Below are 13,388 nucleotides of genomic sequence, written 5' to 3' on the forward strand. Positions count from 1 at the left end.
CGGCTAGTATTGATGTTGAACGTGAGGACAATACAACAATTTTAATTAATCTGATGGGCCCGTTATTTTTAACCTCCCATCGGGCCCATCAAGACAGTATTTAAGTGGTCCAGTCCAGTAAATCGGAAAGCGCCATATCCGACTGGGTGTATAGAGACGATACAAAAACTAAAAAGTTCACCCCTCAAAAGTTGAAATGTGGACTGTTCTTCGGGACTCCATTTCTATTGCTGCCCTGTCACTCTTTGTTACTCCACTGTCTAATTGCTACGCCACGGCCTCCAACACGGCATAAGCCATAGCTAACTTAATAATCTACAATTGCTGACAATTTCACCCCATAACTTAAATTAGACCTATATTACCTGCTTAGCTATTGACTAAACTGCTTGGAATATTTAACGATATTTCGAATCGATGTATCCACCATCTAAATTGTGGACATCATTATGAAACAAATTTTTCATATTTTGAATTGAATGCACCCGTATATGTATAATTTAACTTGGCAGGGAGGTACACTAGGTTGTTGCCAACTAATGCAAACCACATGCTGACATCAGCCGTTTCAAATTATAACATGTACAAACATTCCCCTGGGTAACTAATTAATCGCAAGTTATATACCGAACATATTTATACGCTCTCATAAAACCTGGAGTTTGTCAATAAATCGAATTTGAAGTACACTTTGAACGTTATCATGTTATTTTAAATATTAACACGATCTGAACTTTGACCTGTATGGGCCACCTGAGTAACTGTGTATAGGTCGGAATATGTTATCACCGTGAACAGAGCTTCTTTAGCTACTGATGTACGCATTCGTATAAATAGCCCGATGGATTTATTGATGGGTTCAAGGGGGTTGAGAAATAGTTTGAGGATAGTTTTTTCTCCCTTTTTATCTATTATTTATTTTTATTTTTTGTCTTGTACAGATATTCAATCTGACGTTTGCTTGAAGGTATACGATACCGTAGATTTTAATTACTGAGTCAGCTTTGGTGAATTCACCTCTCTTTATGAAGCGCTGTACACACTTTACAACACGAAAGGATATGATACGATCAAAAACATATATATATGTGTTTCAAACTACATGCGATACAGTTATGCGATAAATGCATCGTGGAAGTCTTATAGTATTTTTGGCGGGAATGTTCTTCGTTGCTTCTCTTGCAGCCAACAATCATGATTTAAAGAGAGTATATTTAGGACTACAGTTCACCAAACGTAAACCTCAGTGGATGAAATTGAACGAGAATGTGTCCCTTTGCTCTGTAACAGAGTCCCAAAACGAAGAAAGGGGGGAATCGCAATGGGTAAACCCTAACCTGAAGAAATGAAATACATTTTCTTCAAAAGATATCATAAGTCGGCTGCCAACAAATCGCATATTGCTCCCATGCAGGTTGCAGCAAACACTAAAACACGTACGAGAACTATACAGACATAGGCCTACAGGCATTTACATTCGTGCTCTACAGGATGATTCTCATTGGGACAATCACCCCCCCCCCCCCCAAAAAAAAAGTGTCGTGTGTAAAGTGACAGGTCTAATATTAAAAATCACAGTTTCAACTTTTTTCAACTTTTTTCTTAATGTATCGTGCCGTGTGGTCTTACATCATGCTGATACTTGGATCTTTGCCTACCGGCATCCAATCTCCATTCCTCTCTGCTGCATGGTGCTCTTGGAACGCCAAAATCGTCACTAAATATAACCTAAAACTTAAACGACACCAGGCTATAAGTTGATTGGGATTCTGCCAACCTTTATACAAGTTAATACACAACAGTTTGGCTTGCACCACAATAATGCAGTGGCTGAAATAATGATTACGTAACGCTAAGTATCACTCAGAGTATATGCAAAACCGCGTACAAAACCTTAAGACAATAAGAAGAGAAATACATGTCAAATACGACCTCTTCTCTTCGAAGTCAACTTGTACACTTAGGCTGGCAAGTTGTCATTTCTCATATAAGGCCGCGGTGAGTGTGATGGTAGGTAGCATGATGTTTTGTGTATGTTTTTAAATGCATCTATCTGAACTTAGTTTATTTCATTTTCCTTTAACACATTAACACATTTCGTGTAAAGAATATAAACCCATGAAACCAGGGAGCTGCTCCCTAATGGAAACGCAGTTCATTTGGATGTATACATTTGAAATGATCATAGAAAGAGATTTTTCTTTTTCCTTAAAGAATTCCAATTTACATATTGCATGTGCCTTTATTAGCCTACCAATATTAATTTCATGAACATGGTGAACTTTGCAGTATGAATTAAGCAGGCCACGTGGTAACAGCTCTCAGTTTGAGTAATTAGTACTTATATAGGGACTTGAAATATTAGAAAAATCATTCAAAATTATAAATATGGCCTAATGTTTGGCCTTTCGGTGAACTTGAGCAAGGATTCCAAGGAAGCAAATTTGAGCCCCAGAAAATCTGTTAAAAGTCCCATGGACTCAGAAAGGAGTAAAGTACTGTTAGGTTACAGCACAGGTGCATGCAGTGTATAGAGATCCTAAGGTCAATCCTTATAAAACATCAATTTGTGACATCTCTCTAATCATGTTGTAAATCGAGAACGATTACCTTGGTAAATAAGGAGATCTAGTATGGACAACTTGAAGGGATTGCCCTCATACAACCCCTGGCAGCGCACGATGTTAATTCATGTAGACTTTTATGTCAGGATATTGGCAGGTGAGAGAGGGACCAAAACAAATCTACGATTCCCGCAAATGCTAATAGTTCACCCTTGGGTGAAATAGTTCACCCTTGGGATGCAACTACACCCTGAGATGAAAAACATCAAATTTTAGCCCCTATAGCATTGTCATGAATTTTGAAAGGACGTACTTTTTACTTTACCGGGGTCCTGGAGAGGGCAGGGGTAAGTTTAATTAAGCCCCACAGTAGTAACATTTGATGACATTTCTGTAATGTTGTAAACAAGGTTGTCACGACCAATTGGGAGATCTTTTCTTAGTTTTCAAATACGAAAAAAAAGCTAAACATTTCAACTGATCAAGAGCAGTTCATATAGGCCTAAATCCACTGCTATTTGAACTATTTCAAAACAAAAGGATGAAATCATCGTTTTGGAGTTAATTTTGGTAAACTGTTCGGCTATTCTATTTTAAAGTCACATGACGATGAAGATCGATGATGTGACTATTCACGTTTCACTTCGAATTATGAGTAAATATTTACAAATATTTCACATTATGATTAATATTAATATCAATATGAAAAAGTGTCTTGGCGACGAAATGTTTAGAATCGAATGGATTAATTCATAACTTGTAACTTTACCTTCATCGAGCCCCCCCCCCCCACAAAAAAATGTAGGTTTATATAAGAGCGCTTCCTGAAATCGGTTAAACGATTACACAGGTGAAACGATAACATTGGTTATACTGAAAGACAACGGTTATCCGATTACATTCAGTTGTTACTCGATAACACTGTTAAGTCATCTTAACCAGAAAGTTCACGGGTACAGGTTCATAAACTCATATTCGCACTACAGCAAAACGTATTTCCTGTCTAAATAAAGGTCGAATTTAAGGGAAAAAGATGAATATCAATGTTCCACAATGTTAATGCCATATATTTCTACATCTGGTTAGCTCGTAGAGTGTTACACTGCCAGTTCTATTTCAGTTCCCCAGCAACAGTTCGGTCGAACTATTTACCTGATTACTTAGTATGAGCGTAGAGTGTTACACTATAACTATTACTCCAGTAACCCAGCAACAGTTCGGTCGAACTAGATACATGATGACTTAGTATGAGCATATATATATATATATATATATATATATATATATATAATTGTGATTATCCAACTTCTTGGAAGTTTCCAGAATTTTGGCCAATTGGGCAACCAAATAATATAACACTTAATGTGTGTGGACTGTGGGCCTATGGGGTTTTTTTGAGGGGGGGGTACGATATGACGTGGGTGGAGGTGGTGTGCTCTTTCCACTTGGTACTATGTATGCTTGTTTCCATCGTATTCTGTGGTGTGGCCAAAATCATAGGCTCGGTGTTAGATGAGTCCGCGCCTCCTAATACTAACGTCGTGTTTTCAGAGTCAATGTTTACTCTTTTGCGTCTGGCACCATGCATGAAGCTCCATGCTCGAACATGCTTGAACGTTTTGGGTTGGTGTGTGGTTGGATATAAGTGTTACTGTTTTCTTGTAATGTTCTCTCTATTTACTTATGGGAGAGTTCTACTAGACAAACCCTCTGGATTTTTTTGGATTGCTTCCTTTCAAAATTTTCCCTGTTGTTGATATGTTTTGTTACTTAGTTAACTTCTCTGTATTTATATTGTGAAGAAACAAATAAATGAAATGAAACATACTTGAGTCACGAACCAGACTTGTGATGTCAGTACAATTTACTGAGTACGCGCATGAGAAGGACTACGAGAAGGGCACATAATCTGTTCTCTCGAACATGAAATCATGTATACAAATCAGATGATAGCTAGGTTAAACTCATTAAAAGTTACCGTCATTTTTGCATATGGAAAAAGAAACTATAGTACTTTTAGTCTCCAATGCATGCAATGAATAGCGGAAACAATGGAAAGTTCATGAATATGTTTTTTTTTATCTCATGGCCTTGATGATTGAATTTGCATATTTCCTGTTCACATAACTATAATTATGATGTACGCAATATAGAGTCGTCTATAATGCTTCTAATAAATATTTCACCCATTGTGATTTATATTTAGAGCCGAAGTTGTGCGAGATATAACAAATGTAAACAATTAAAAATTAAAAACCTCACCTCTCCCCCCCCCCCAAAAAAAAATCTCTCTCTCTCAAAATAAAATCACTTCACTTTCACCTATAGTCACACGAACTTAATGTTTCACACATGCCTGTACTTTTGAAGTTTACAACCATATGTTGACATTGAAGTTCAAACTTTACAGCTTTTACTTTTTGAGTTATTGTGCTTTACGAGATGTTAGGTAAGGGTTCTAATATTGAAAACAATTGGGTTTGTCCGTGGTGGTGTTGTCAGAGGTGGTGTTGTTGGTGAAGGCGGTCGCAGGGTGGGATCGTGGGAGAGCTTACCGATCTTCTAAGCTGATGGGAGAAGTGGTTACTCACAGTTATGATACTTATAACATGTAGATGATGCTTATACGTGTTTTTATTTTCTCCTTTAAACATTGCAACACATGAGTTTTAGTATTTCTCTTGCTTTGGAACTACCATCATGGTTTCACACTAGTTTTATTCATGCACGTAGCGGTGGTGGTGAGAGTGGAACGAGGGAGGGACGGGGAGGGGGGGGTACGTAATGCCCCTATAGTTGGTTGGGGAAGTTTAACAAGCATATCACTTATATATATGATGACAGTTAAGTTTATTGTTAAGTTTATTTATTGAAACATTTATTATGTAAACAATGTAAAACAATAGTATTAGAGTATTCTTTCATTTTTATCCCGACTGCTGTTTACAACATACAAATGTTGTTTAATTCGACTGACTAGTTAAGCAAAAACAGTCTTATTCAATGAATATTGTAGCTTTTTCTCTATTAAACCGTAATAACTTTTTACCCGCAAAAGAAAACTTCTCTTTCACTTTTTATTTTACAGATATTTTTCAACGTCATCAAAAAATCTATATGAAATGAAAAAGTAAGAAATATAAAATATGAAAAAACTTGAAATGTACAGTCTCTAGCCAGAAGAAGAGTAATGCCGTTTGCTTCGTAAATGTACAATGTAACTTTGTCACTTTTCATCACAGTTTCTGATATTTCATCTCAACATTCTTAATTGCAGCTAAGGCTTTCGCAATAGGCTTATCGCGACGTGTGTTAAAGCGAATTTTGTTCGTTTATATATGTAGTCCTGACCCGAACTTACATTCATATTTGTGTGTGTATTACTTTTTACTGACGGTTCCCTCCCCTCATGTTGCCTTCCATTACTTAACGTGTAAATATACAGTTGTAAGGAGAGGGAGTTGGTTTGTATAAAGAAGAGCGGAAAGCTTTCCGCGTATAAAGTTCTCAGATTTCAGGGAACATAATCGACAGAGTCATATAGAATCAGACCGAAGAAGGCCCCTTTCATGACTATGATATAGACCTGGTTGATAATATATGTACATATGCGTTTGAAAAAATACAGATCAATATAATATCACTCTCGTGATCTCTCGATGGAATTTGATAATATAAATGCCAAAATACTTCTCCGTGGAATAAACCACTGTAATGGTATGTAGAAATAATGCGTTAAATTGGTTTGGGAGAAAACTCACAACAGACATCAAGTCTTATGGACCCATCATTTTCATAATATGCTTAAACAGAAACCTAAGGAGTGCCAAAAAAAGGGGGGGGGATTTTGTCACATAATTTTCTTGGGGTACCGACTTGGTTTTTCGGCGCCTCGGTCTATTGATACTCCTTTGCATGTCCTCCTTTGAAATTTTAACATATTTGATATTCATATATACAGTTCTTATTACGAATTTTTATGGAAAATTGTAAAAGAAACACTTCTGCGTTATATTGGTAAACATTTACTGCAATTAATAGGGATCCAAACCTATAGAAGTCGAACATGCAACGTTTTAATTTTTTTCAAAGTAATTTTTCTGCCAAAAAAAGGGGGGCTACAAGAAGGAGGCTTCGTGACGTAATTGTCCCGGGGTCACAACTTGATTTTCGGGTCCTCTACCTATGAAGCACTTTTGTAGGCGCACTCTAATCGCTTGCTTAAAGATCTCCAAAATTTAAACATATTTGATATTTCATAGGCGCCAGTTCTTATTAGGATATTTTATTGAAATTTGTTAAAGAAACACTGCCGCATAAAAGTGGTCAACTTGTACTGCGATTAAATAGAATCCTTACCACGCCTATATATAGAAGTGAAACATACTTCTTTCTACTATATCTTTTCATAAGTAGTACATTTTTTTAGGCCGTTCCGACTTGAATTTACTGCAAACCCATTCTGGGATTTTGTAATCACTAAATTTGTAGATGTGCAGACTGAAGAATAGACTATTGCCTAAGTGTAATAAAATATTAGGAAGATGGCGGTTGCTGAGTTTAGTTTCTGCCTTGGTTATTATTTTTCTGTTCTGTTCTATCTTTCTTACTCTTTATCATTTACTTGCCTTGACCTTTTCATACCTTACCTTCACTCAAGTGTCCTCCACTTTCCCAGTTTGAAATATTTGTATAAATAAAGTTTTTTTCAATTCTGTTTCTCTTATGTTTTCGGTTATTCTTATATGACTCCTATTTTGTTACAAATGTGGAAATGCGATATACACATATTCAATATTCAGTGGTATTCTGTACTTACCTTTCCATATCAATAAAAAAATCCTTAGCATGGCCATAGTTTAGCACGATCAATCGATCTTTTTTGACGATAATTATCCGATTAATGAAATAAAAATTGTTTTACAGATACGGTTACTTCTCATTTGAAAAATTCGTATGACTATATAGTTTAAAAGTACGAGTACTACAGCATGAGTTTTCTCGATCGTAAGTATGAATCTCCTTGGTTGGAATATCAGTATAACACTGTTAAAAGTGCGTGAAATGTGGCGTGACATTACTGTGGCTCGCCGTTTGAACAAATAACAGTGTTTTCTGGCTAAAATAACAGGAAAGTACCATTAGCCTATACCATAAATTAACATTCACAATTTGTCGTAGGATAACAGTGAAGAATGCTAGTTTAATTTCATATGTTTCATATATTATTAAGAATAAAATGTATACAATGGTTGTTATATGTGTTAACATTAAATCACTATTATCTCCAATAAACACATACACACACAGTCGGTATAGGATATATAGTTGACTTAGCTCTTCTGCGACTGTTATTTATAAAACTGTACATCGCTTAAATATTAATTGTTACTCGTTAATCAGTTACGGTATTCGTTCGCAATATGCACGAAATGTGTTGCCGATTTATGAAGAGACTGCAATCAAAAGTATAAATTTCAGCCTACAAAAGTAATCCTGCTATCAGGAAAGTTGCACAAGAGAGGAGCTGTTATTTAACCGAATTCTAACGACGCGAATTTACGGTTTAGTTAAATATTATATTGTGGATTGTTAGCTCAGTGGTTAACGCCGGTGCCTTGCAATCATAAGGTCCCCGGTTCGAGTCACTCCTGCAGAGTAATGTATATGTCGTCCAGTTACAGAGTTGTTGACAATTAACAATTCATAATCATGGACGTTAAATATGGATGTAAGAGACTGATTTCGGTCAGCTTGCGGCTTTGATAAGCCAATGAGGCTTCTTCGCGAGTTCCTGCTTGCAGGAGGATCTAAAATACATACATACATACATATTTGTTATAATGTTATAAAACGTCATGAAAGTTATGAAACGTTATGAAACGTCGCACCGTTTTTCACCAACTCCTGTTAAATTACGTCATATCGATATTGTATACTATGTAGAATACTGTACCCCACCTTTTTCAACGGTGACATGAGTATACAAGGCCCTACGAGTCAGCATATAAAGAAAACAATGATTTTTGCAGAAGTCTCTATACGTAGTGCCATATTAAAAAGGTAAATGCCCTGGGGCCCCCTGCTATACAGAAATATAATAATTACAAAATTAGTTTCCTTTATTAAAATAAAAAGAACAATTAAAAATTTGTCTTACCTAAAATTTTTACTTTGAGTTTTGCTGGCGTGTATTTATATGTATACATGTATTTACATCAGATATATAACTCATTTAACCTTTCTATGTAGGCTATGTATCACTTGTCAGTTCAAATTACATGTAATAAACTGACGTTTGATGTGTAACTTTGGTCATTTGCCGTGTATTTTAATTTATGTGTATGAGGGGCCAATCGAACCAGAATTCACCCCCCCCCCCCCAAGGTATAAATCCGGGACCGTCTATACTAGATTCCTAATACAAGTGCAGGAAGATTACAAATCCATCCACAAATCCATCCGGTTGAGAACGAGTACAGTCAAAAGGATATAACCAGAATAATAATAATAATAATAACTAAGATTTATAATGCGCTAATTATAAACAAAATAGTTGTCAAAAGCGCCATACATATAAATATGAATAGAAAGAAAAGCACAAATAATAATGCAACAATGAACTATAATTACAAATCAAATTGAAAAATGTTTAGCATAGAGGTAGGTTTTTAGTTTAGATTTGAAAAGTGATTTATTAGGTATACATTTTAAATGGTTTGGGAGGGAATTCCACAATTTGGGACCAGAAACTAAAAAAGCACGGTTGGCATAAGTAACCCCATTGGTCCTAGATTCAAGGAGGGTAATAACTTTTGATTGACGGGTGGCACGCTTGTATTGCTTTACTATTAGAAGTTCTGAAAGGTAGTTTGGAGATAAATGGTTATAAATACAATTGTGGATTAAAATAAGGACTTTGAAATGTATACGCGTTTCATTGAGAGGCTTAGTAAATAAAGTAAATAATACGGGACCTAAGACACTTCCCCGTGGGACACCAAAATTAAGTTTACGGTTTGACGATTGATGGGTTAAAATTTGTACCTTAAATATTCTGTCAGTCAAGTAAGATTTCAAAATGTCTAAAGCTGTGCCAGAAAATCCGAACAATTTTTGAAAATCTTTCAAGAAAAATGTTATGACCTATGGTATCAAATGCTGCACTAAGATCTAGAAGTATAGTTCGGACGAAAGAGGAAACATAATCTATATGTAAGCATCCATGATGAAATTTGCGTTTAAGCTTTATGCATAGGCCCATACCATTTTTCGCGACAACAACATAACCAATTGACACGGAGTTTGCAGCAGAAGTGCAATATATCGATATATACAGAGAATGTCATGTATATACTGTATATAGGGATTGAATGCAAATTTCACCAGAAAGCTCATAGAATATGTTCGTTTGTTTCCACTGGACTATCCTTTTAACTTGCTAGAATGGGAGTAAGACGACGGATTCATACCACTCCTAGGGGCGGGATAAACAAACACTCTTAACTCAAATAAGTGAGTTTTCTATCTTTATGAGTGACCACAATAAATTCAAATCTTTCAAGGAGTGCATCACAGGTCTTCTCATTAGGATGAAATTTAATGTTCTTAAAATGTAAAAATGATACAAAGTGAAAGGACACGTTTCAGAGCTAAAATTGAAATTAAAGGATTTGGGATAAGCTTCACTTTCACTCTTCCCAAAAAATTGATCATCTTGGACAGTGGGCACTCTCAAATAGTTGGAACTAAACGTGTAAGAACAAATCAACTTACCTGGTATTTGCCGGTCATTAACTGACTCCTCGTGGGGGAACAGGTTGGTTGAACGTAGTAGTTTTCCAATCGCACACCCCTCCGCGCCAATTTATCAATGAAGGGGGTTTTAATCAGGGAGCCTGCTTTACCATGGTAACCGACATCGTTATAACCGAGGTCGTCTGCTAGGAGAAAGATGATATGCGGTGGCTGGATATTGTTATATTTGATATCAAAATCAAATGTATAACAGTTACACTTGCGTAGGAACAGCGAAATTATGAAATTATAAATTAAAAGGGAGAATAATGGTCTCTGTCTTCGGACAGTCATTGTAACAGATGCCATAACAAGACATTTATTAATGGAGCAAAATGGAGCAAAACAAACTAACGATGAAGAGTATGGATGCAAGGGCTACGATGACTATATATTGATATGCAAACAGTGCTAGTGGTAAATATTTTCGCTATCTGCAGGACGGGGGAAAAACAGAAGTAAACAGCTGCGGCTCTCCGAAGAAAAATTTGTTGGCTATCTTCCTGATGACTCCGTGTCTCTTCGTCGAGTTTGAATGGTTGTCAACGTCTTCATGCCGCTGGCAGCAGAAACACTCTGAACTTGCTGATATTCCACAACCATCTCAGCAGGACGTTATTTTCGTCCTCCTTTTTGTTTTTCTTGTAAGAGGTATAACTTTAAATATATGACCGCTACAAACATTTAAATGAAGCCAATTTGTACTATCACCGCGGTGAAAGGTTGATCCGACGAGCATTGGCCTTTTGAAGGTCAACCATTTGTCATGGTATACATTCACACAGTTGTAGAAAATGAGGTATAAGTTGGTATCCTTCCGAGTAAATTGTCAAAACCGATCTATTTATCATCATGTTTAAATCCCCTTCTACTAATTGAAGGTCTATTATCATGCTGACATTTTCAAGTGATTATGCAACACATAACACGTACGATGACCGGTTTGGCAGGTATAGTATACATTCTGACGAACATCGGGTTACCGACTTCCCCAACGATAATTCTCTAGTTATATATACACTCTGCTTCAAATGTGAATGACATGTTAGTCCTAATCCATGCGACCGTTATATATTTACCCGATCGGAAACAATGACAATAGCGTCTAGACGAGGACTTGGAAGTGTCATTGTTTGATGTCCCCCGTACAGGCAGGCCTTCTCTAGAATTTTCTCTTTCTATTTCTCTCTCCCCCTCGCTGTCACACTCTTTCCAATCCTCTCTAAATCTTATGGTTTCTCCAGGTCGACTTCGTAACAAGCACTCCCGTCTCGATAATCGAAATCATTGCAATGACATAGAGCTAGTAGTGTTGAAAGATGACAGGTTAGGCCTATTGATCCTATACAAACACTGTAAATCGACAGACATCTCTGTGAGATTCCATCCGGTATGACATGTTGTGCACGACTGCTTTCACAATCTCTACTCGATTCAATAGCTGCTGTCTGTACAACAGGGATATACCAGTGTATAGATATGTCTAACTGTGGTTATACCAGGTGTATCTCTGACTATGAATAACATATTTTAACCCTTTTATCTCCTGCAGCGTCATTGTAAGTGTAGGGTCTCTTGGACGGCGTTTTATTGATGCAACATAATGATGCTCTACTTTTGTTTACAAGGGGTATACCGTATTTCAAAACAATCGTAACAGACTAAAGTAACTTTTGAACTAAACGGTATCTCATCGTATGGAAAGAGTGATCAGTTCATGTTATGAATACTTTGAAATACAATATAGATTGTTTTGTATTCCACTGAGGACTTAAACAGAGGAATTTCCAAGTCCCCAGACGTCATTTGAAAGGAATCACCTTGTCCTCAGAAGAGATCTATTGTTAAGGGTTATTGTTAAGTAAGGGTACGCGGATTTGACTCATAAAAACAAAAACTGGGTCCTGTAAAACACATCTGAGTATGTGTATATGTGTGTATGAACATGAACTGGCAATATTTGTCACCGTTTTTAGAACTTTAAATCGGTTTCCACTATCCTAACTAAGCAGTGTAATATTTGCAAATGGTTGGATACTCCCCGATCTAACTAATATTTTCCGGTTTTGCCAGGTACGCAATTAGCTAGTCATTATGACCCGTTTAAACCAATCTTGAAAGTATATAATGCATGGTATGATTTTCATATGTTCATGTTTATGCATAAAACATTCCTGGCAACGTGATTATTTGGGTGTGGCGAAAGTAACAGATTATGTTCCTTATCAGTCGATTATGGTACTTCCAGAATGTGACAGAATTATATTGAGCTCAACACACATGTGACAAAACCCCAACTATCATGTTTGTCTTGTGTGACAGCGATCTTTACGACGAACAGCTCCCTCAAATAGCTAAGAAAACTGTCTGTTTCGTTTGGGAGATCCTAGTCAGGTCATAAAGTCATGTCTGTGGGCTGTCTTATTTGTAAATTTGTAATAGGGTCATAGTGCCAATAGCATCCGCGGAAACCTTGTTTATTTAATTTGCTTATTCCTTGTTTTTTGTTTTTATTGTTCAATGTAGAATGTTAACAACGTCGATATGTATATTAGATCCTCCTGCAAGCAGGAACTCGCGAAGAACCTTCATTGGCTTATCAAAGCCGCAAGCTGACCGAAGTCAGTCTCTTACATTCATATTAAACGTCCATGATTATGAATTGTTAATTGTCAACAACTCTGTAACTGGACGACAAATATTAATCTGGGAGTGACTCGAACCGGCGACCTTATGATTGAAAGGCACCGGCGTTAACCACTGAGCTAACACTCCACAATATATTAGATTCAATATATTAGATTCAGCATTTGCAAAACCCATCTAATTTACAGAAAATGAACATTGTAATAAATAGAAAGGTATACACACTCATACTAAATGAGATATGCAAATATGGCTCGATGGTGTCATATTTAGACTTGATCAAGTCTTCTACTTTATGTGGGAAGTAACGTTAGATCTGTGACATCTCCCAAATGAAATAAGCTGCTCGGGAAAGTTGTTCATGACAGTTTTATCTAACAC

The 13,388-nt window shown here is 36.5% G+C and overlaps 1 protein-coding gene across 1 annotated transcript in view; it reads right to left on the reverse strand.

Annotated features, from left to right (window-relative positions):
- The window catches only part of LOC139975688 (arylsulfatase J-like), a 43,114-nt gene extending 31,475 nt beyond the window's left edge, over positions 1 to 11,639 (reverse strand). The window contains exons 1-2 of the mRNA XM_071983798.1: positions 11,441 to 11,639; positions 10,341 to 10,504 (exon numbers count right to left, since the gene is read on the reverse strand). Of these exons, the coding sequence (XP_071839899.1) occupies positions 10,341 to 10,358 (18 nt within the window). The 5' untranslated portion in view covers positions 10,359 to 10,504; positions 11,441 to 11,639. The remainder of the gene's footprint in view (positions 1 to 10,340; positions 10,505 to 11,440) is intronic.
- Between the last annotated feature and the right edge of the window lie 1,749 nt (positions 11,640 to 13,388).

Source organism: Apostichopus japonicus, chromosome 11, assembly GCF_037975245.1.
Source record: "Apostichopus japonicus isolate 1M-3 chromosome 11, ASM3797524v1, whole genome shotgun sequence".
Lineage (NCBI taxonomy): Eukaryota > Metazoa > Echinodermata > Holothuroidea > Aspidochirotida > Stichopodidae > Apostichopus > Apostichopus japonicus.